Source organism: Perognathus longimembris, chromosome 3, assembly GCF_023159225.1.
Source record: "Perognathus longimembris pacificus isolate PPM17 chromosome 3, ASM2315922v1, whole genome shotgun sequence".
In the NCBI taxonomy this organism is placed as follows: domain Eukaryota; kingdom Metazoa; phylum Chordata; class Mammalia; order Rodentia; family Heteromyidae; genus Perognathus; species Perognathus longimembris.
In genome coordinates this window covers 112,537,463-112,559,157 of record NC_063163.1, presented here as the reverse complement: position 1 = coordinate 112,559,157, position 21,695 = coordinate 112,537,463, and the positions used below count along the sequence as shown (strand labels likewise).

The following is a 21,695-nucleotide window of genomic DNA, read 5'->3' as shown; positions in this document are numbered from 1 at the left end:
CCTCCAAACTGGGAAGGAGCCTATAGCCTCACACCTATATACTACTGGTGGTGAACTCGATGTTCTTCCTTTGAGAAGCTTCTGGTTAATCAAGGGGGAACAGTAGAAGAGAGACCCTCTCTCAGTGGTTTCTTAGTGTGACTACAAGTCTCCTTTGAGAAACTAACCCCATTGAAAGAGTACGGGTTCCTTCCTGTTCTTCCCTGAGTGCGTTGGCCATTTCTTGTGGGCATATTAGCCATCAGAATCAGTGAAACCTCCGTATTGAAGCATGATCGAGTCTTGCCACTTTGAAGGGGACTGGGGTAAGAGGAAGGGCCACCCAATTTCAAAATGGAATAAAAGAAAAGCAATATTAAAAGAACAAGGAGGCTGTTTAGTGAGGCTTGAAAGACGGACAGGTGTTTCCTCCCATGCCGAGAATCAGTGACCCCTGGGAATTGCGTTTCCTGTTGAGCAGACACCCATGGCAGGCCAAGTCCTGCCAATGTCTTGGTGGTGTGTAACTCTGCATGAACACCCGAGAAAACCCAGAATTTTCCAGAGGGTCTTTTGAGCGCCTCCTTCCATGAGGAGGTCCAAGATGCGACTTGGTGTTCACACCCTCACGCTCTCACAACAGTCAGTGGAGGTGTGCAAATGGCTGGGGCCCTCTTGTTTTGTGGGGTTTTTAGTCCCCGCTGGCTGGCTCCATGCATGAAGCACCCCACACAGTGGGGTGACAGGCAGCATTGCGCAGAACAAGTGCACCCGCGCCTGAGGCGGGAGGATGTGATGACGCGGCCCCACACAGCGGGAACTCAGGCCTTTAAAAAGCCCAGGAAACAACCTCAAAGCAAGCGGTGGTTCCACTGGAGGAAAGCACACCCAGGTCTTACAGTAAAGAAGCCAAACTGTCTGCTTCAAAGAGAAAAGGCAACATCCTGTCACAGGCCATGCTCTGGCAAAAATGTAAGTGGTTTTGGCCGTGGCTGTCAGAGCCAAGTAAACAGAGGCAGAGGCTCTGGGCGATCACCTTGTTGGACTGGGAGCTGGGAGCTAGTGGGTGACGAGACAGCAGAGGTCTGGGTTCCAAAATGAGTGAGGTGGGCGAGATGGCACCTGATGGAGAAACCTACCTGTTAGCAGTGATGCTGATTTTCCAGATGAGAGGGGAACAAACGGGCGTTCCCAAGGTGGGACAGCTCATCAATCTCCACCCTGTGCATGAATCACGGGGAAGAAAGGACAGTTTATGATTCATAAGATAAAAGCCAGATGTGACATGGGGTTGGGGCTGGGAGAGGAAAGTATGCAGTTCTTGCAGTTCTTCACATGAGGAACTTTATTTTTATAGGCAGTCTTTTGCTTTTTGGTTGTTGTTTTTTTTTTTCCTGTTGTTGAATGGCGAAGGCTTGTTTCTCATTGAGTTGCTTAGCTTTCTATCAGAGGTGGTGTGTTTCTGTGGATGCATTGGGATTAGGTGGAAACCTGCTTGTGTGAAGTCAAGTCTTCACTCTGTTGGGTCCTGTTGCTCTCATTCTATGAAGGCTTGTGTCTCTCACTGCGAAGGGGTAGCAGGTTTGTCATTAACCTTGAGGTTTATCCTTGGAATCAAATGGAACAACTGTGAACTTTATTTTCCTTTCTGCTGATTGGAGGGAGATTCAGGTTATTAATAACTGAAGTGATATAATCTATAACATTCATTACTGTCTTGAGGTAAACACAGTTCTTTCAGCAAGAAGTTTTGCCCAGAGTTATTCTGTGTTTGTTTTTAAGGTTCTTAATTCTTTAAAATTTCCTTTGATAAGTTCAGGTATGCCACACCTCATGTAAACTTAATGTAAAAGAATCTGGGTTTATAGAAAAAACAAACCACAAAGAGTTTATTTTATAAAAAAGTATAACCGAAAATATAAACTTCATTAGTTAAAATGTCACTTGTAACCACCACTTCATTTTTTGTTGTTGTTATTTGTTTCTTGTGGAAAATCTCTGAAAGTGAGCTTGTTAATATGTGAGTCACAGGAGTAAAAATTTCTCAGGTTATTAAGTCCCATAGATATTAGATGCATTGAGAAACAAACAGAACTTGAATATGGACTTGATAGTTATGGACTTCTCCCGGGGTAATTAGGAATACTGTAGTTTGTTGTAGGATAATTAGGAGTATCCTAGCAGAAGGAAGATGGAGAAGGGTCCTGTCTCTGGAAGCAATGGGAGCTGACATTATTGGAAAGGCTATGGGCCGGAGGGTTGATGGGCCGTCATGTCTTTACTGGGGGATTCTAAGCAACCATATGCTTTTTTCACATATAGTTGAATTATTTGGGTTTTCTGTGAACTCCTTGTTCAATTCTTAGGGATTTTTAAAAAAAATCAGTTTGAAATGTGGGTAAAATAACTTCCCAATTTTACAGAGCTGTCCTTAGTAAGTAATAGTGTCACCAACATAATGCTAACAGCTCTGATTCTGTTCAGCATCTGAATTATAGGATACTTCACTCCATACCCAGAATGCCATGTTCTCTTCTTGGTTTTCTTCTCATGTCTCCTGAGAGATGAATAGTTTTTTTTTTTTCTTTTTTACAAAAAGAGGCTGTTGGAGGACATGCTTTTATGCACACCCTAGGGCTAGCCATATATAGCAAAACTCCATTGTAAAAGAGACCAAGTGTGAGTTCATTTAATGGACAAACTATGGTGAACATTTTCACATGTCCAGATGGGCACACATGAAAATTATCTTTAATTGTCCTTTAGAGTCTTAAAGAAAATTAGGAAAGACCTTTCACACTGGATCTATGCCTTTCCCCTAGACCCAAGCTGTGTGTTAGCACCTAAGTGACTATACCCTGTGGGAAAACCAGTAAAAAACAAGGCGGCAGCATCAACCCACTTCGAATCACCCCATGGAAGGGCAAAGTTTGAAATTAGACACCAAGAGTGCTGAAAAGGCACTTTCTTTTTTCAGAAAACACCCTCGAGGCATAAGCTGAAATGACTGTACCCCAGGTTTTGGAAAGGGTTAGGAAAACATTTACTTTGTAAGTGTAGCCTCCTCTCTGCCTGGCCCATGACCCCTGTTTGTGGACTAAATGTGAACGCAGGTTTTGGTTAAGATCAGAGATAACATGACAGAGCTTAGAGCTGCTGGCATAGAGAAGTGGATCTTTCTGGCCATGAATTTGAGATGTGCTTAGCCAGAAAATTGGATAAAGAAGTGAATTGACCTGCAGATTCTCTCCCTGGGTTCTTCTGTACTCCGTCCTCTCAGTCCATGTAAGTGAGAATTAGCATCCACCCAACAAATAATAATGCGGTAAAAATAGCATGGATGTCAGAGCAAGACCGGGCTGGGTTTGACAGCTGGCTTTTCATATTCTTCAGAATATGGAAAATGGGAATTCTAATGTTTTCCTCACTGTAAGAATGAAAGTGGAGAATTTTGGTAAAGTGATATTTAATTCCTTGATAAGCAGTGACAGTGATAAGTTAGTGTTTTCCACTGGACATTTCTACCAGCCTATTGACTCATCAGGATTATGCCAATTTCCTTCTAATCGATGTGCTTTTTGACAATTTGAATAGAACAACTAAAGGACCCTTATAAAATTATTTTTGAGTGATAGGATCTAGGGTCTAAACCAAAGGTCTGCAAATATAGTTCATGTACCAATTTGGGCCTGATGCCTGTGATAAATAAAGTTTTATTGAAACACAGCCATGCCTATTTATTTGCATATCGTCTAGGGCTGTTTTTGCTATAATGAGAGTTGAGTAGTTGGAACAGAGAATGTACAGTGCACAAAGCCTAAAATAATCATTATTTGGCTAGTTATAGAAAGGCTGGCCAAGCTCTGGTCTTACATGGTCTTACATGGTTGGCACTCATTTCCCCATATTATTTAGTATCCTGGGCTTGTACAATGTTAGCATCAATTGTAGAAAAGATAATTTGGTTAGTGCTGAAAAATGAATCCAACTGAGCTTCTTCCTTACAAGCAAAAGAATTGTGTATAATAAACTCAACACTTGGTTAAAAAGAGAATGAATCAGACAACTGCTTTTCATTGTTCCTTTCATTAGGGAAAGATCTACATGATAGTGAAAAACAGATTAAATTGTTATTCTTCAGTTGGGTGGCTGGTGATGACTGTGGTATATCTTCACTCTAGTGCCCAAGGAGGTACCTTCAGAATAGGAAATAGTTATGAAATTATTATGGCACAGATGGGGCTTTGCTTTCACAAAACTTGAACAAAACAGAAGTTTAACAAGTAGATAAATTAGGATCTCAAAATTTTCATCATTACAAAACTCTGCACTAAGGATTTATTTTAGGGTTCCATTAAATAGAACATATTTCTAGGGCAGTGAAAGAGAAAATGTGAAATATACATATATTTTCTGAACTTGAGAATTTCCTGCATAAACTCAGAGACATCTGTGAACCAGAAGTAATTTTAAATATGTGGACAAGCTCTAATATTCCTGCTCTGTGTTACAGCCTTTGCTTATTTAATGAGCCCAATAAACACCTTTACTTCATCAAGTTTGTGCATTGATTCAGAGTCCATGCTTTTCAGGACAAAGAGAATCCTAAGGAGAGACATAAATTCACAGGCACCTTGTTCAGGTGAAATCAAGGCTGTATAAAGCATACAGATTTAATTGGCAAAAGAGCAGATGTTTTTCAAGCTCTATATTTTACTTCCTTCTTCTTATATTTACCAACGAAAAATGCCAAATTTATCCTCCCCATACTCAAAAAGTTACTGAGTCAGAAAAATGTACAACTTTCTTCCAATTCACACCTGGAAATCTGTCCTTTTGTGAGTTAAAAAAAAAAAAGATCGAGATTGTCTATGCCATTCACTAAATGTCTGAATGTTTGATTCATTAGCAAGTTCTGTAAATATTTGCTTTTAACTTTCCCATTACAAAGGTTTTTTTCTTTCTGATTCCTTTCTAAAGAAATTCATTTTTTTTCTGACTAAATGAAGATGTCCATCAATTTTTCATTTAAAGCCAACAAAAACAAAGTTGGTTGATTAATTATGATCATTAGTATAGTTTTCACTTTCATGAAATATTTAGTAATATTCTAGTTTTCTCACTTTTTGAGAGAATTTCTTGGTAAAAATGGGATTGGCTGGTACGAAGGGGAGATTCTCTATCCTTCCTCCCCTCCCCAATGGGTTGTGGGGCTTGAACTCAGGGCCTGGATGCAGTCCCTGAGCTCTTTTTGCTCAAGGCTACTGCTCTTGCACTTGGAGCCATTGTTCTACTTCTGGTTTTCTGGTGGTTAATTGGAGATAAGAATCTCATAGACTTTCTTACCCGGACTGGCTTTGAACCGGGATCCTCAGATCTCAGCTTCCCGAATAGGTAGGATTACATGAGCTACCAGTGCATGGGTGAGGGGAAATTCTCTGAAGCCCTCTTGTCCTAGTTGCAGGAGACTGTGGACTAGGACTTCACTCTTGCCCACTAGAGACATGAACTGCACTTTCCAGTCGACAATCAGATTGAGTCTTTGGCTAGCCACTTAACCACTGTGGGTCTCTGATGAAATGAAACTACCCTTTTACTTACTAAAGGTAAGGAGACTGAACTTGTTTGAACTGCTTTTCCAGTTCTAGTTTCTTAGTTTTTCCAAGTGCTTATAAAATACATTTTAGAGAGAAAGTCCTTGATTTGATAGAAGGGATTTTTCCATGTGCTTAGAGCAGTCCTTTACAGCCATGATGACACATTGGAGTGCCCTAATCCCTTGTCCCAGCCCAGAACTTTCTGGTTCAATTTCCTTTGGCATTGAGATTTTCAGATACATTCCTAGGTGATTCTAATGTGGAGTCAAGGTTGAAAATTCCTATCTGAAGATTCAAATAAGCGGATTTTAATATACTTTTTGGTCTTTATATGTTACTATATACTGATAAGGATGAAGGCAGCTACAGGGTGATGGGTACTTATTTTGTGCCATATAATCTGCAAAATACTCTTTTGGAAAATTTGGCTTACTTTTGGGGAGACCTGACAGAGATTTAGCTAAGTCATTAATATACTTTTTCTCACATAAAAGAAAGTTCAAAAGAGGCTATTCAGAACAATATGTAGTTCAACAGTGCCAACAATATTTCAGGCACCTTCTTCTTTTTTTTTTTTTTTTGTCAGTCCTGGGCCTTGGATTCAGGGCCTGAGCACTGTCCCTGGCCTCTCTTTGCTCAAGGTTAGCCCACTTGAGCCACAGCGCCACTCTGGCCGTTTTCTATATATGTGGTGCTGGGGAATCGAACCCAGGGCTTCATGTATACAAGTCAAGCACTCTTGCCACTAGGCCATGTTCCTAGCCCCTTCAGGCACCTTCTATCCTTCTGATCTGCTGTTCTTGGTGTGTGGCTTTGTCCTCAAGGGTTCTTCATAGTGGCCGCTGTAACTCTTGGGCTACATCTGTGATCTTTATCACATCTTCAGACAAAGAAAAAGCAAAGGGAGAAACAAAAGAATTTTGCTTCTCCATCACTGCAACTTACCCCTTCCCACTTTCCCCCCTCCAATGCACAACGTCTTCTGACAGTTCATGGCCACTCCCAGCTATAGGAGGGAACAAAAGAGTTGTTTAGCCGGGCCTATTTCCAGCCTCCATAAAGCAGGGCTTGTTAAAAAAGGGACAAAGCAGATGTTGGGTATGACAACTGCCAATCTTTGCCATACTTTGAATGTACTATTTATTTCACTCCATCCTCATAAAAACTCCACAGCTAGGCTCTGGTATAGTCTTTTTCAAAGATGAGGAAAGGGAAGCTTAAAGATTACACTAGCAACTCACTTGCAGTGATATTTATTCTAAGAACTGACTTGTCAAGCTGCCCTGTTTCCATCATGAAGTCTGATTCCTTCCTGGGGCTTAGGTGATGCTCTTTGTAAAAGCCCAGACCTTCCATGTTAGATAAAGGCTTATGGCAAAATGAAATGCGTTAACCTGTGGGTAGCTGTTCAGGTCTTGAGAATTCCCTTTTGATGAGCTTAACTTGTGTTTCAGTTTACTTATGGAGGAAGACATCCTCCATTGACCATTGCAGACATCTTGGAAGACGTCAATAGAAGGCTCAGAGAGGGATTTCAGTTTCCTATCTAATAACCCAGTCTATCTGATTCCCAGGCAGCTCTAATGGAAGTCTACACTGGAAGCCACTGTTTCTGCCTCCTTGGGATTTCCCTCTTCCTGAACTTTCTAGACTTTTGAAAGAGTCTGGCGTGTGTAGAGCTAGATATAATGAGTAGAGTTTTCTTTCAAGTTAAAGAGGGGTATCTTTGTTTGTGGCTAGTAGATTTAAAATCTTAGCCTCTGGGTCTAGTGGTCCCAAGTGTGAGTCCTACACTTATGCCTGACTGGGTGTGTGGGGCTGGGAAGTCCTATTACTTCTTCCTGCTGCCATCTCCTTATCAATACACCATGGGTGTGGTTTTACCTTCATAGAATTATGGTAGGCATTTACTACTATTCTTGACATTAAGCAAATATACAACATATAGAAGATACTAGTATTACTTTCCCATTTTCTATCTCCTTCTACCTCTGGGGACAAAGGTTATGTGGGCTAGTTATAGATTACAATTTGTGTGTTCTCTGAGTTCTGCATTTCTTGTGAAATGACAGGACACATATTAATGGCCTTGTAATTCATAATGGAGTTTTAGTCATCAGTGTCAGGCCTGATGGGGATAGCTAAGCTGACCATTTGGTGCCTAACTTGGCCATGCTTTCCTTACCACTTTGTAAGGAGGGTTGTTGGCAAAGTTTGTACTGACTGGGAAATCTGTGTTTGTGTTTTAATTCACAAGATTGGATTGAGATGTTTATACACTAGTTGTGAGGGGAATGACACTTGAAATATGCAAGAAATAGCACTAATGATACTGAAAACTGAAACAACAATGTGCTGCCTTCTTTTCTTAGTAGTGGTTTCAATAGTACACTTTCTGGGAAGAGCTGGCAGCTGAAGAATTATAAACTAGAATAATCTACAGTCCAGGTGTGGGACCACCCTTTAAAAAGAGGCATTACTTTTGAATCCACTGGAAAGAGCCAGTCAACTGGAAGAGAATTAAGATTGTTAAAACTTTCTAGGGCTGAGAAATACTGAGGGGATAGAAAAGAAAGGAAAGAAGAGGGGCAAAGGAGCTGAAAATAGGAGCAACTCAAGAAGAAAGATATAAAAGGAAAATCAACTCTCTTCATCATCTTATTCTATGTATGTGCCTCTATGTGTATCGATTGAATCATGAAACTGCCTTTATCTTGATAAATTAAGCCATGATATAAATGTTATAGAAAATAAAGCTATGGATGTGAATCCTGAGGAACAATAATCAGGCTCTCACCTCAGTTCTTTTGAAACATTGAAGCACCTTAACATTGGGAAGAAAATCCAAGCACTTCTAGGCTGATGCACACAATTGTCTTGTCATAATCCTCTCTATTTGAACTAAATCTATTGTAGAACTTCATTAAAAAATTGAAATACAGCAGTTTAGTAAATACCCAGAGGTCAGATTATTCATAACCTTCCCAATTTTCATGCTTCTTTCTCTTTTTGTACCATAAATATATCCTGGGGTTCTTCAGGGGAGAGTGAACCACCTTGGCCAGACCAATACGTCTTTCGGCAAGATTCTTGATAGCTAATCTCAGGTTCTTAGTTTACAGAGTAATTGCTGTGAAACATACTGCCTTGGTCTTTATGGAGCTCTGAAGCTTTTCGAGAAGGTCATCTTTTCAGTCTTCATGGGTTTCTTATGAGTAAGGACAGGGAAAAATGCCTCAAAAATTGACCTGTTGATTAGCCTTTCTATATTGGGGAGCGAACAGGACTATCTCTTGCCCTTCTCTTTATCTCTCAGCCAGCTTGCTTTTCATTTAAGCCTTCCTGAATCAGATGGGATGGAAAGCAATCAAACAAGCCAGGTCCATTCCAATGGTGAAACAGATGCAACTCTGCCATGGTTTATAATTCTAGATCTGTTTGTACAATTGTTTTGATCAATGTCTATATTTCCCACTCAAGTTTAGTGCATGGTCTACCAGGGGCTTCTTGGTCTTCACCCCTATCTGGGGACATAGTGAATCTGAAATAGGCACCCTTTCCACTCTGATGACCCCAGTTTCTGTAAAAGGCAGGCAGATGCAGCTGGTTTCTCAGATTGGACCTCTCTGTTGTCATTTCAGTCAATAAATACCTAAAATAAAATCTTGAGGGGAATTGTTTGAGCCTCTCAGTTCTCGTCACTCCTCACGTGAGCAGACTGCTGAAAAGTTGGGTGTATGTCAGGGCGGGGTGTGGGGGTGGGGGGGCTCTCTCTACTCCACTGAGAAATACCATTGCTTGAGGGAAATGACAGTGAAGGGAGACAAGAACAGAGCAAGCCAAGCCCAGAATCCAGCTGGAAGAAGGAGGATGAAGAATGGCCCAGGTACCATTGGATGACTAACCTCTAGTGCCTCTCAGAGTAACAAATAGGATTTTTCTAGGCAAGGAGAAGCAGGTGGTGGCTCAGGAATGGATTATGTTTGGGATCTGAGGTCCTGAATTTGGTTGTTGGCACTGTGATTCATGTTGGGCAAGTCACTGAGCAGCTCTGAGCAGCTCTCTCTTTTTTTTTTTTTCATCAGTCAGAGCATGGAGGGGAATGGAACACCTCCCTGTCTATTTCAGAGGTTGTGGCAAGGCCTCCTAGGAAATTATTTGTGTCAGTTTGTAAGCCACAGAACGTAATGCAAGTAAGTGTAAGTGTCGTTATTTTGGAGTTCCTGGGAGTTAAGGCTAAGAAACACATGGATCTTACCCACTCATTTATTCCACATACCTGGTCTATATAAAGAAGAGTTGGATCCAGCATCCTTCCAGGTTCTATCTGTGCAGGAGTTTTGAAAGGAGAGTGGTTTTTAATCTTTCAAAATGGCGGGTGTGGCTGAAATGCAATAGAAAGAGTTTTAAGTTGGCAGGACTGTTAAGATGGGAGGAAAGGTTCCTGGCCTTTGGTTTTCAGGTGATGGAAACATGATTATCCTGGATCATAACCAGTCTTTCAAGTAGTGTTCGGGAAGGGTCTTGTCTCAAGTTTCTTGTGGCTTGTTAGAGAGAATGGATGTCTGTTGGGCATGGGTTCTTTTAAAGTCATCCTAAGAGAAACATGACTGGTGACCAGTGCCGGGTGACCTGCCTCTTTGTCTGACTTGCATCCGCACTGTGTGGCATGGATGTGCTTTGCATGGGGTTATTAAATATACAAGTGTGGAGAATTTTGCATATTTCCTCAGTGATATTTTATTGTGTCTTCATTGGGGAACTAGAGCGCCATATTCATTTAAATCAGTAGACTTCTCGGATCCCTCCGTTGGGTGCAGAGTGAGCACCGATTCCTCCCCATGCAGCCAAGGCTCTGTGTGAGGTGACCACACGTGGCCTGTCTCTGTCGTGCTTTGCACCCTCCAGTGGAATGGCAGCTGCAGAGCTCTTATTTTTGTGCTGTGTAGCATGTCTGGGTGTGCAGCAGGGGGAACTGAAACATCTCTTCTGGCTTTTTATACTTTTAGGTCTTCACATTGCTCACTTTGGAAAAGGGAAGCCCTCATTAGGGTCAAATGTGTGGATTTTGCTATGAATGGGTGTCTTTGTTTCAGCCTTCCCCAAACTCTGCTGGCAACAGATGGACAGTAGTAGGGAAGGGCAATATGGGGAATGTCTCAGCCTAAAACCCCCCCCAAAACAAACAGAGATTCCTATTGAAGGCCAAGGGTTCACGTTTAGGTAGACAGATTTTTCCAGGTGATGGACATTTTGGGTGCCCAAGAATATTTACAGGGTCCTTAGGCCTCAGCAGAATTTGTGAGAAGTCTCCAGGATTTGTGGGTACGTAATCCATGACTACAAATTTCTAGTCTTTAGGACACTGGCCTTTCATCTATCATCTCTGCTGTTGTATTATTGTTTTGATCTGTTTGCTTTTCTTTGGATACTTTTTTTTGAATTACTATTTAAGAATCTTTTTGGTGGTATTTGGGATTCAACACACACTAAGTAAGCCCTAGACCTTTTTTTTTTTTTTTTTTTTTTGCCAGTCCTGGGCCTTGGACTCAGGGCCTGAGCACTGTCCCTGGCTTCTTCCCGCTCAAGGCTAGCACTCTGCCACCTGAGCCACAACGCCCCTTCTGGCCGTTTTCTGTATATGTGGTGCTGGGGAATTGAACCTAGGGCCTCGTGTATCCGAGGCAGGCACTCTTGCCACTAGGCTATATCCCCAGCCTAGCCCTAGACCTCTTGAAGCCATGCCCTCAGCCCTTTTGCTGTGGTTACCTTCGGGCAATATACCTGGGCCATCCTGGACTGTGATCTTCCTGTTTTCACCTTCTGTAGCTGGTATGACAAATGTGTACCATCATGCCCAGTTGTTGTTGGTCAAGATGGGGATCTCTAACTTCTTTCCCAGGCTGACTGCAAATCATGATCTTTCCTATCACCAACTTCCAAGTAGCTGGGCTTACAGGCTTGAGCCCACTGGGCCTGGCCAAGAAATTATTTTAGTAATTTCATTAAAAAATATTCCAGTTCAATTGTGAGCTCAATGCAGGGATCTAGTATCCCCAAGGTGAGGTAATTCTGACAAGCTCCCTCTTTCAGATTTGTACTTGGGGCTCAGTTCTTGTGCTGGAGGTGGTTGGGAGCCCAATATTTACTGTGGAATTAGAAATGCCAATCATTGCTTCACATGGGTTGGTGTGAAAGGCACTAAAACTTGCAAATCCACTTGGCTTTTGGGCTCCTTTGGGAATTGTGCTGAGGCTTTGGATTCTGATTTTTCATGGGCTCTGTGCAAAGACACTCCAAAGCATCTTTAACTCTTGTCTGTCCATGTGGAGTCAGTTATAGGATTCCCGGGCAGCTGGTGGTAGACACAATGTCTCAGGGACCTTGGGAGCCGTAGGAATTTTTTATGCAATCGGAAGAGCTGTGGACCTGTGCATTGCTCTGCCTGTACTCTGTTGTTGCTTGGATTCCAAGGAAGGCAGATGTTAGAGGGTGATACCTTGTGCTTACAGCACCTCCCTCAAGATATCTTTGTTCATTGATTTTTAAAGCAACAGGAGGCAGGAAGCCCTCATTTGACAAGATCCTGGAAATGCCCAGTTAGTTCTTTTCTAGCCAAGTGTGTGGTGTGTCTACTTCCTGGAAAGGAGTGGGATTGAGATGCCTCTGGGCTCTTCCCCCAAGTAGACATGCAGATCAGAGCAGAGTCATCATCGATGTTTCTGCTTATGATCTGGACTGAGATGTGTACATGTGGGATTGAGCCTTTCTTGTCCCCCAGCTGAATTAAAAGGGTGACCACAGTGCTCAGACCCCCACATAACCCCAAGTCCCAAATTTCTCCTAGTATACAGTGCCTCAAGTTGTACCCTGTGCCTGAGAAATAGCAGGAAACTGAACTAGAGACAAGTGGAAGTTGAGGAATATGGTTGTAAAGAAAACTAATGTATGGGGCTGGGGATATGGCCTCACGAGGCAAGAGAGCTTGCCTCGTATACATGAGGCCCTGGGTTCGATTCCCCAGCACCACATATACAGAAAACGGCCAGAAGTGGCGCTGTGGCTCAAGTGGCAGAGTGCTAGCCTTGAGCAAAAAGAAGCCAGGGACAGTGCTCAGGCCCTGAGTCCAAGCCCCAGGACCGGCCAAAAAAAAAAAAAAAAAGATTGGGGCCCAAACATTAATATATATATATAAAAAAGAAAACTAATGTGACTACAGATGCTCCTGAGAAGAATGGAGCGATGTGGGGGGAGGGGGGACCAAAGTCATTAAATCAATCTGAGAATATTCTCACCAGCTAGCAGCAACCCAGATGTAATTTTTGGCTTTCAATTCCATTGTCATTACTGCTTAGAACAAAGATAAAGGTGTTCTTAGGGCACAGATACTAGGTTGGTTCCTCTTGCTATGTACTAAATCAACCTGAGTCTCACCGGTTATGACAGTCATCTTGTTGTCAGAGGTTGATGCCACATTAAGCTACACCTAGGGTCTGTGCCCTGTGCTGAACACCACTCAGAGACATGGTGAGTGGAACTTGTACAGAAGCAAGGACTTAGGGGTTAAAGTCATGTCTGAGAAATGGCAGAAAGAAAACAAATGCATAGCAATGTTTAGAAATGCTCAAGATATTCAGAGGTAGATGTACTAGGTCCTTAGATGCTGGTGGTAGATACCATTCAGGAGTATGCAGTGGCTCACATACACTGAATTGATACTCTGTGATAGTCTGTGGTAAGCACTTTCCATGTAGTCTTCAATGCACTCAACATACATACTGTATGATCTTCATTTTATGGGTGGTTGGTGAATGGTGAGTTCCATGACAGGGCAATGTAAGGACCACATTTATGATGGTGCTTGTGACCATAAGGCAGGTTGAGTAGGAGGAAGAGCTCTCTAAAGTTACCACTTTCAAGGAAGGATGGAAGGAAGGGAAGAAAAATAACACTTGTGCTGTATTTGCCATATGCTGAACCTGGCCTTGGAAACTCCCTATATATTGTTCCCATGAATCCTCATAATTGTGTGAGGGAAAAGCTATTATTCCCATTGTATAGATGAGGAAATTCAGGCCCCACTTATTAAATAAATATGAGCAACAGTCTAGGTTTGATTATTTGCTCTCAAGACTATTGTCATTTCTGCTTAAAACAAAGATAAAGGGGATACCAGGGCACAGATATTAGATTGGTTCCCCTTGCTATATAATTTATGAGCCTGAATTTCTCAAGTTATAATAGTTACCTAATTGGTGACTGTCATTACTATTTTATTGCTTAGCTTCTTGGTTTGATCACAAGATCCACAAGGCCAGAGACTACCTGCCTAAAAGAATGAATACCAGCAAAGACTGCCTGTTATGACGGGGGAATTTAAAATCAGGGTAACTCCTACTGGAACACGACAGGATGGTTGAACTGTTAGACCAAGGTGCTTCTAATCCACCTTCAGAATTACCAGAGGAATCTGTAGCCATATTGATTCCTGTAGCAGACCCTCAGCTTCATACTCCTAGGAGCAGGGCTCTGGGTATCTGAATTTTGTGTCACTCTCTGGCTGATTCTACTCCTTGGCCAGATGAGGAACCCCTGCAGATGGATTTGAAGCCTCACCTGAGAAACTGGGGTCCTGACTCATACCGTCTGTCTCTACGGTTTACTTTTCAAATCCTGCTGGTGCTGGCCAAATCTCCCTGCCTGCTAGACTTCTAGGCCAGGCCATGCGGTGCCTAGAGCCTAAAGTGAAGTCTGATGCAGGATCAGGAACAAAACCTTATCAACTGAGTATTTACTGAGCAAAGTTCAGCCAAAGTAGAACTGCGGTTCCGGGTTTCACAGATACCCAGGCTTCCGGGGACTTTGATTCAGAGCCGGGTCTCTGGGGTCCTTATCAGTGGATGATAATGAGCTTTCTATGTGAGCCCTAAGGACTAGTGCTTTTGGCCTCCTAGACCCAATCCTCCACTCCAAGGGTCCAGCTCCAGACCAATTTGCATCTGCCCAGGAGGATTGCCACAGGGCAGCCTTGGCTAGTTTGGTGTGCTCAGGCCAGGAAGGGCCTGAGCTCTGCCTCATGTTTTGGTTGGTGCATGGGTTTCTTGTCTTTTATAACAACTGGGAAAGGAGACCTTCTCCTAGCAGCAAAGTGGATACGGTCTGGCCACAGGGCACACAATGAGCATTGTCCCAGGTCCTGGGAGTCACCAAAAACCTGGGAGCCACTTGCTTCAGTGCACTCATTCTAGAGGTCCAGGAGAGCTGAGGGGAAGGTGAATGGAAAGCGTATTCTAAGGAGTCACCCAACTGATTGATCAACAACAATCACTCCCTAAGCCTCTTGCAAGTGGACTGGCACCTTGGGGAGATTAGACAGAAATAAGATACAACAGCTCACCTTGAGATGTTCCTAATCTAGTTATGAACTGGATTCAAAATCTACGTCAAAATGGATAATTACTCCACAGCAGGCTGAAGATACATTGGGTGCTTGCTTACTCAGTGTTTTCCTACCATATGGGAAGCTCTGGTTCCATCCCTAGCACTAAACCAAACCCAAACCACAACCCCCACCCCCATAAATTTATAGAAAGCTTGCTCTGTACCCGAGTTATCTGACAAATGTACCTCACTTGTTAGTTGCCATGTCAGGTGACTCCACAACTTTCCTTTGCAAGATAGTGCAGATTCACAGGCACAGAGAGGTTTAGTAGCTTGTCCAAGACCATGCAGTTAGATGCGTCAAGGGCAGGATTTGAGGCCTGTGCTCTCTGCTCTTACTGCCTCCCTGTCCTCTGCTGCCATTTATGTAAATATCAATAGATCTGGGGGTGCTGGGGAAGTTGGGGATCTAGAAGTCTATAGGCTGCCAGGCAAAAAGAAGGGAGAAAATCCTGGCTATGCGAAATGGCCTGATACATGCGGGACCGTAGAGAGAGGTACACATAGGCCTTCTTGCGGCATCCAGAGTTTATGTAGTTAGGGTAGGAACCGGTCAGAGAAGTGGGTTCCAATCCCACTGTGAAGCCTTTTCCGTTCTAGACTGAAGGGCTGGGCCTTCATGATGTGAGTGCAGGGACGTTGTAGAAGGTTTGGGTACAGGAAGAGGGACAATACCAGGAGAAATACTCCAGGAATCTTCAAGCCAGAATAGACAGATCCTGCAGGAAATGGGCCCTTGGGGTTGGGGAATCTGTCTGAGAAGGACCATGAGTTCCAGTGACATTGCTTTTGCCAGCCACAAGTCCAGAGCAAGCCCCCGCCCCACCCCGGCCATACCAAGGGGTCCGGGTGAAGGAGCCAGTGAAGGAGCTGCTCAGGAGGAAGCGCTGCCACGCCAGCAATGGGACAGCCGTCCCCCCGACTGCGGTGAGAGCTTCTGCGGCACGTGTGTGTGTGTGTGTGTGTGTGTGTGTGTGTGTGTACATCCCTGGGGAGGTGCATGTGCTTGTGCATGCATGCAGGTGGGTGTGAGCTTGTGCAAATGTCTGTGTGTACATGTGTGAGCAGGAGGGGGGGTGGCCACTGTCACCCCAGTGGGGACGCCTCTGGGTGATACTGTGAGGACGGGTCTGGACTAGCTGGTGGGGTCGGAGAGCGTGGAGCTGGTTCAATCAGCCAGCTGAACAAGGCCACGGTCAAGGCCCGTGGGAGCCAGGGATACTCGCCCTAGCGTGAGTTGGGTTCCCTCTGGGAAGAGGAAGAGGCCAGTTCCCTAGGTGCACTGCCTTCTTGCTCCAGGGAAGCACGGTTACGTCAAGGATGCAGGTGGTGATGCTTGGTGTGAGTGCTGGGTAGATTCTCCCCGCTGCTCTGCTATCCTTCAAAGGCCTTGGCTAACCCCAGGCCCTTGTCGTTCTCCTCTCTAGGTGGTGCTTCCCCACCAGCCCCTGGCGACGTACACCACAGTGGGTAAGAGGTCCCTGCAGCCCGGCTCTCCTCGAGGACCCTCTTGGTCCCTCCTGCAGTTCTGCTCATGTTCCTTTATAACCCCAGGTCCGTCCTGCCTCGACATGGAGGTCTCTGCTTCCACAGTGACAGAGGAAGCCCTGTGTGCTGGCTGGCTCTCTCAGCCCGCCCCGGCCGCCCTCCAGCCCCTGGCCCCCTGGACGCCCTACACGGAGTATGTGTCCCATGAAGCTGTCAGTTGCCCCTACTCAGCAGACATGTATGTGCAGCCCATGTGCCCCAGCTACACAGTTGTGGGGCCCTCCTCAGTGCTGACCTACGCCTCCCCGCCACTCCTCACTAATGTCACGGTACGTCTCGTAGAAGCAGAGCCGTCACCACCCATGCTATCCTGTTAGAAACAGCTTACTTTATTACCCCCCCTCCTCCTCCTCCTCCTCCTCCTCCTCCTCCTCCTCCTCCTCCTCCTCCTCTTCCTCCTCCTCCTCCTCCTCCTCCTTCTCCTCCTTCTCCTTCCCCTTCCCCTCCTCCTCTTCCTCCTCCTCCTTCTTCTCCTCCTCCCCTCCTCCTTCTCCTCCTCTTCCTCTTCCTCCTCCTCCTTCTCCTTCCCCTTCCCCTCCTCCTCTTCCTCCTCCTCCTCCTTCTCCTCCTCTCCTCCTCCTCCTCCTTCTCCTCCTCTCCTCCTCCTCCTCCTTCTCCTCCTCTCACCTCCTCCTCCTCCTCCTCCTTCTCCTCCTCTCACCTCCTCCTCCTCCTCCTCCTCCTCCTCCTCCTCCTCCGTCTCCTTCTCTGTCTCCTTCTCCTCTCCTCCTCCTCCTCCTCCTCCTCCTCCTCCTCCTCCTCCTCCTCCTCCTCCTCCTCCTCCGTCTCCTTCTCTGTCTCCTTCTCCTCCTCCTCCTCCTCCTCCTCCTCCTCCTCCTCCTCCTCCTCCTCCCCCTCCTCCTCCTCCTCCTCCGTCTCCTTCTCTGTCTCCTTCTCCTTCTCCTCCTCCTCCTCCTCCTCCTTCTCCTCCTCCTCCTCCTTCTCCTTTCCCTTTCCCCTTCCCCTTCCCCTTCCCCTCTTCCTCCTCCCCCTCCCCCTCCCCCTTCCCCTCCTCCTCCTCCTCCTCCTCCTCCTCCTCTTCTCCTCCTTCTCCATCTCCTCCTCCTCCTCCTCCTTCTCCTCCTCCTCCTTTTTCCTCTTCCTTTCTTCTCCTCCTTCCCCCCCTCCTCCTCCTCCTCTTCTTCTTCTCCTCCTCCTTCTTCTCCTTCTCCTCCTTCTCCCCCTTCCCCTTTCCTTTCCCCTTCCCCTTCCTCCCCCCTCCTCTTCCTCCTCCTTCCCCCTTCTCCTCCTCCTCCTTGTGATACTAGGGTTTGAACCCAGGATATTTTCACTTGGGAGGTGGGGGTGCTTTGCCACGGAGCCACACTTCCAGCCTCCACAAATTCTTCTTATGCCTGTCTTGTCATGTTTTGTGCTCTGTGGGGTTGGGAAGTTCTTCTCCTGCCTCTCTGCCTGAACATCTCCAGCTCCTCTGTAAGCAGGGAGTCTTGGTTCTGATGAACTGAAGCTTTCAGTGAAGGAGGAACCGGTGAGCTGTACATGGCTATCCAGCCGAGCCGGTCTTTCCTTTCAGTCCAGATAACTTCGTGATGGTGCACTTAGCTGTGGGAATTGCTGGAAGACATCTAAGCTGGGTAAAAGGTGATATAACCTTCTAGAAAACTAGTTTTGAGTTACACCCACCTATAGGGTAACGTATTTGAGTTCTGACTGTGGTGTCAGATCGCCTTTGTCTCTACCTCTTTACTCATTATCCTTGGCTCAGTGACTTGATCTCTCAGACCACATTGTCCTCAGCTGTAAAAATGGAAATACTAACAAGGAGGTTATTGTTGGGATAAAATGAGCTAATGCAGGTAGAATTATTTAGCATGGCTTCTGGCACACAGAAAGCAGTAAATAAATATTAGTTATCATCACTGTATCAAAATGTACCTGCAATGTCAACCAAGGGCAACCACAATCAACTACTAGGTAGGAAAGGAAGTCTCCACTCCCAGGAATGGAGAAAGGGAGTCCTAGTTTAATGTGAATGGTGACTATGTGTGACCATTAAGGAGACTCTCACAAGTGTTGAGGGGAGAAAAGGCCTATGACCTAAAGGGACCTAAGTCTATTCCAGGGAACTGTGGGAAGTAAGCTGGGGCCTCATGGATGGTTTTTGCTTTGGTTCCCCAGGCCCAGTGTCTTCCCAAGGGACCTGCTCCTGGCCTCCAGGCACCTTCCTGGCGGGCTTGGAGGAATACACTTCACACCAAACCAATTTTTCAGTCTTGATGACAATGAGTAGGAAGGGGGTCATTCAGCACCCTCCTCAGGTGGTTGGAGGCCTGGGGGAATGGACTTAGTGGTTCCTAGCCATTTCATTACTGAGGTTTTTTTTCTTCATTATTTATTCCCTTTGATCATTCCTACTTTCTGCTTTGAAAGGCTCTGTGTACCCAACAAACTGTATTCATTCAGAAATAATTTATTTGTTTTGTCGTGGTGTAAATTCACTCATCAAAGCTGGCTTGAACCAACAGTGATCACTCCTGATTTGTAGAGATAAGACCTGAGTTGGGAGCTGGTTTGCTCTATCATTCTCTCCCCGAGCAGGGACCCTGGCAGGTGGCAGTTCAGGATGCTGGGTTGGGAAGCGCAGGCCCACACGCAAGAAGAGGAAGTGAAGCATGCACACTAGCTCAGATGGTGGGAATCCTCTCCCTGCCCTCCTCACTCAAGGGCTCCATCATTCAATGGCAAAACAACTTTAAGCCTTGCTACTCAAACTATGGTCTCTATATCAGCCACATTGACATTGGTTAAACATGCAGAATCCCAGACTCCACCCTGACCTCCTGGACCAGTATCTGTGTTGAAACAAGACCCCCAGAGGGCTGGGGAGAAAAACAACAACAACTGTCTTCAATGACTCTAATGGTTTGCTCTCAGAACACAGTGACAGTTGGAGTTGGTAGGGCTAGCAGGGGAAGATTTTTGGTTCATCCACATCCATCTCTGCAACAACGTCCCCCTTTATCTACTTTTCTCAACTGTGAAAGAATAGTAAGAACCCAGGCCTTGAATCTCTGTCAGGTTTGATGGCTTGGCTTCTTTGTGCTGTCACTAACAGAAGGATGGCAAGTGATGGAGAAGTACTGGTCCACAAGGACCTCAGGATGCCAAAGTTCTGTGTGGAGCCAGGACTCCCTTTGTGTCCGAGCATGACAGCAGCCATCTTCAAGATATAGCTACTGGGTTGAATGACAAATTCATTGTATGACACGTATATTTTTTCACATTTTAAGATCTGTGAAATCAGGATGCATTTTATATTCAGTGAAACCTAGAGAATCCTCTTGAATTTGCTCATCCCTATGACTTCATTACTATTCCTATCTCATTTTACAGGTAAGAAAAAAAATCCAATTTCCAAATTGGGTAGTAGCATGAGCTAGGACATATAGGACACCACTGAGTATGTCCTGAGCCAGGAGAAAGGAGGTGGAGTTGCAAAGAGTGAGGAACCACAGAAGGGCAGAGTTGAGGGGAGCTGGAGATCCTTAAGAGGCAGAGAAGGGCAGGTGAGTATCCCAGGCCTGCTAACCACTGGTCCTGTGTTTCCCCTACAGACAAGAAGTGCCGCAGCACCCACAGTGGGGCCCCAGCTGGAGGGCCCCGAGCATCAGCCGCCCCTCACCTATTTCCCATGGCCTCAGCCCCTTTCCACATTGCCTACTTCCACTTTGCAGTACCAGCCCCCAGCCCCAGCTCTGCCTGGGCCTCAGTTTGTCCAGCTCCCCATCTCTATCCCTGAGCCGGTCCTTCAGGACATGGATGACCCCAGAAGAACTGTCAATTCCCTGACCATCGACAAGTTGCTTTTGGAGGAAGAGGATAGCAATGCCTACGAGCTCAACCACACTCTCTCCGTGGAGGGATTTTAGGGCTGAGAGTCCTTTTCCCTGAAATTAGGATTTTAAGATGAGCCAGATTTGGGCTACACATTCTAGCCCGAACTACAATTGGAGTCTTTCCTTCCCTTGCTTCTCTCTTCATTTCCTGCCTGATTTTCTTTCCTTTGCTTCAGTTTCTTCTTCCAGTTTTCGTTGCATAGGAACTGGGCTATTAATCACAATCTTTTATGCAAAATGTGGAGTTGCCGTGGCATCCCATTTCTGGAAATAGTCCCCTTCTTTCTGGTGCCTGCTGCTTTGTGGTAGCAGCACACTGCAGAACTGTCCCAGGCTGACTCCCACTGTCATTCTGAGATGTGTGCGATGCCTGTGGGGGACCAGCACGGCCGGCACCCCCTGGATGCGACCACCAAGGGCAGACCTGAGGCCAGAGGCCTTGAGCTGTTGGTTCTTACAGTTGCTCTTTGTTTGCTCTTTTCAGCGTTGGCCAGATTTCCAGTCAGCCTCAAGGCCTGGGACTCTGCACAGTGCTGGGTTAGGGGTGGGTAGGGGCAAGGTCAGCGAGAGGACAGAGCAGGGATGGGAACGCATGGTGAGTGAGGGTGTGTGTGTGGAGGGTGTGTGTGGGTTTTATAGGGAAAGGAGGGAGGCAGAGGAATGATTGAGCTCCAGCTTACTTGGTTACTAAGAAGGATGTAATCTTGGATAAACGATTGCTTTAAGAGGTGGCTGTGTAGCTGCTTTTGAGGACACTTGCAAGAATACTTAATGCTATTATGTGAGCTCCTTTTATATCTTCCATTGCATCTAAGCCGCCATTATGTAGAGCCAAGGTGCTTCTCCCACCATCTTTTCTAGAGCCTCAGCTAGAGAACCATTAGATTTCACTTCACATTTTATTTTATTCTTTTCTTTTCTTCTTCTTACTTTTTTTTTTTTTTTTTTGCCAGTCCTGGGCCTTGGACTCAGGGCCTGAGCACTGTCCCTGGCTTCTTTTTGCTCAAGGCTAGCACTCTGCCACTTGAGCCACAGCACCACTTCTGGCTGTTTTTCTATATATGTGGTGTTGGGGAATCGAACCCAGGGCTTCATGAATATGAGGCAAGCACTCTTGCCACTAGGCCATCCTCCCAGCCCTTATTTTATTCTTACTAGAGAAGCATTTAGGCTTTTCAGACACTCGGCTCTGATGGTGGCTGTAGGCCCATGTGCTGGGACATTGCCTGCTAATGACACCCATGGCCTCCACAAGACAGATACTTGAGCTGTG

General features: G+C 45.4%; 1 protein-coding gene across 2 annotated transcripts; it reads left to right on the top strand.

Annotated features, from left to right (window-relative positions):
• Window positions 1-700: 700 nt before the first annotated feature.
• Pou2af1 (POU class 2 homeobox associating factor 1) lies at window positions 701-21,328 on the top strand. 2 transcript variants are annotated; one of them, XM_048343808.1, is made up of 5 exons: window positions 701-951; window positions 15,814-15,944; window positions 16,445-16,487; window positions 16,572-16,834; window positions 20,141-21,328. In XM_048343808.1, the coding sequence occupies exons 1-5, from the start codon at window positions 936-938 to the stop codon at window positions 20,453-20,455; spliced, it is 768 nt and encodes a 255-aa protein (XP_048199765.1). In that variant the 5' UTR covers window positions 701-935; the 3' UTR covers window positions 20,456-21,328. The 2 variants fall into 2 exon arrangements, with proteins under 2 accessions (XP_048199765.1, XP_048199764.1); XM_048343807.1 differs by lacking the exon at window positions 701-951 and adding an exon at window positions 9,370-9,462.
• The last annotated feature ends 367 nt before the right edge of the window (window positions 21,329-21,695 follow it).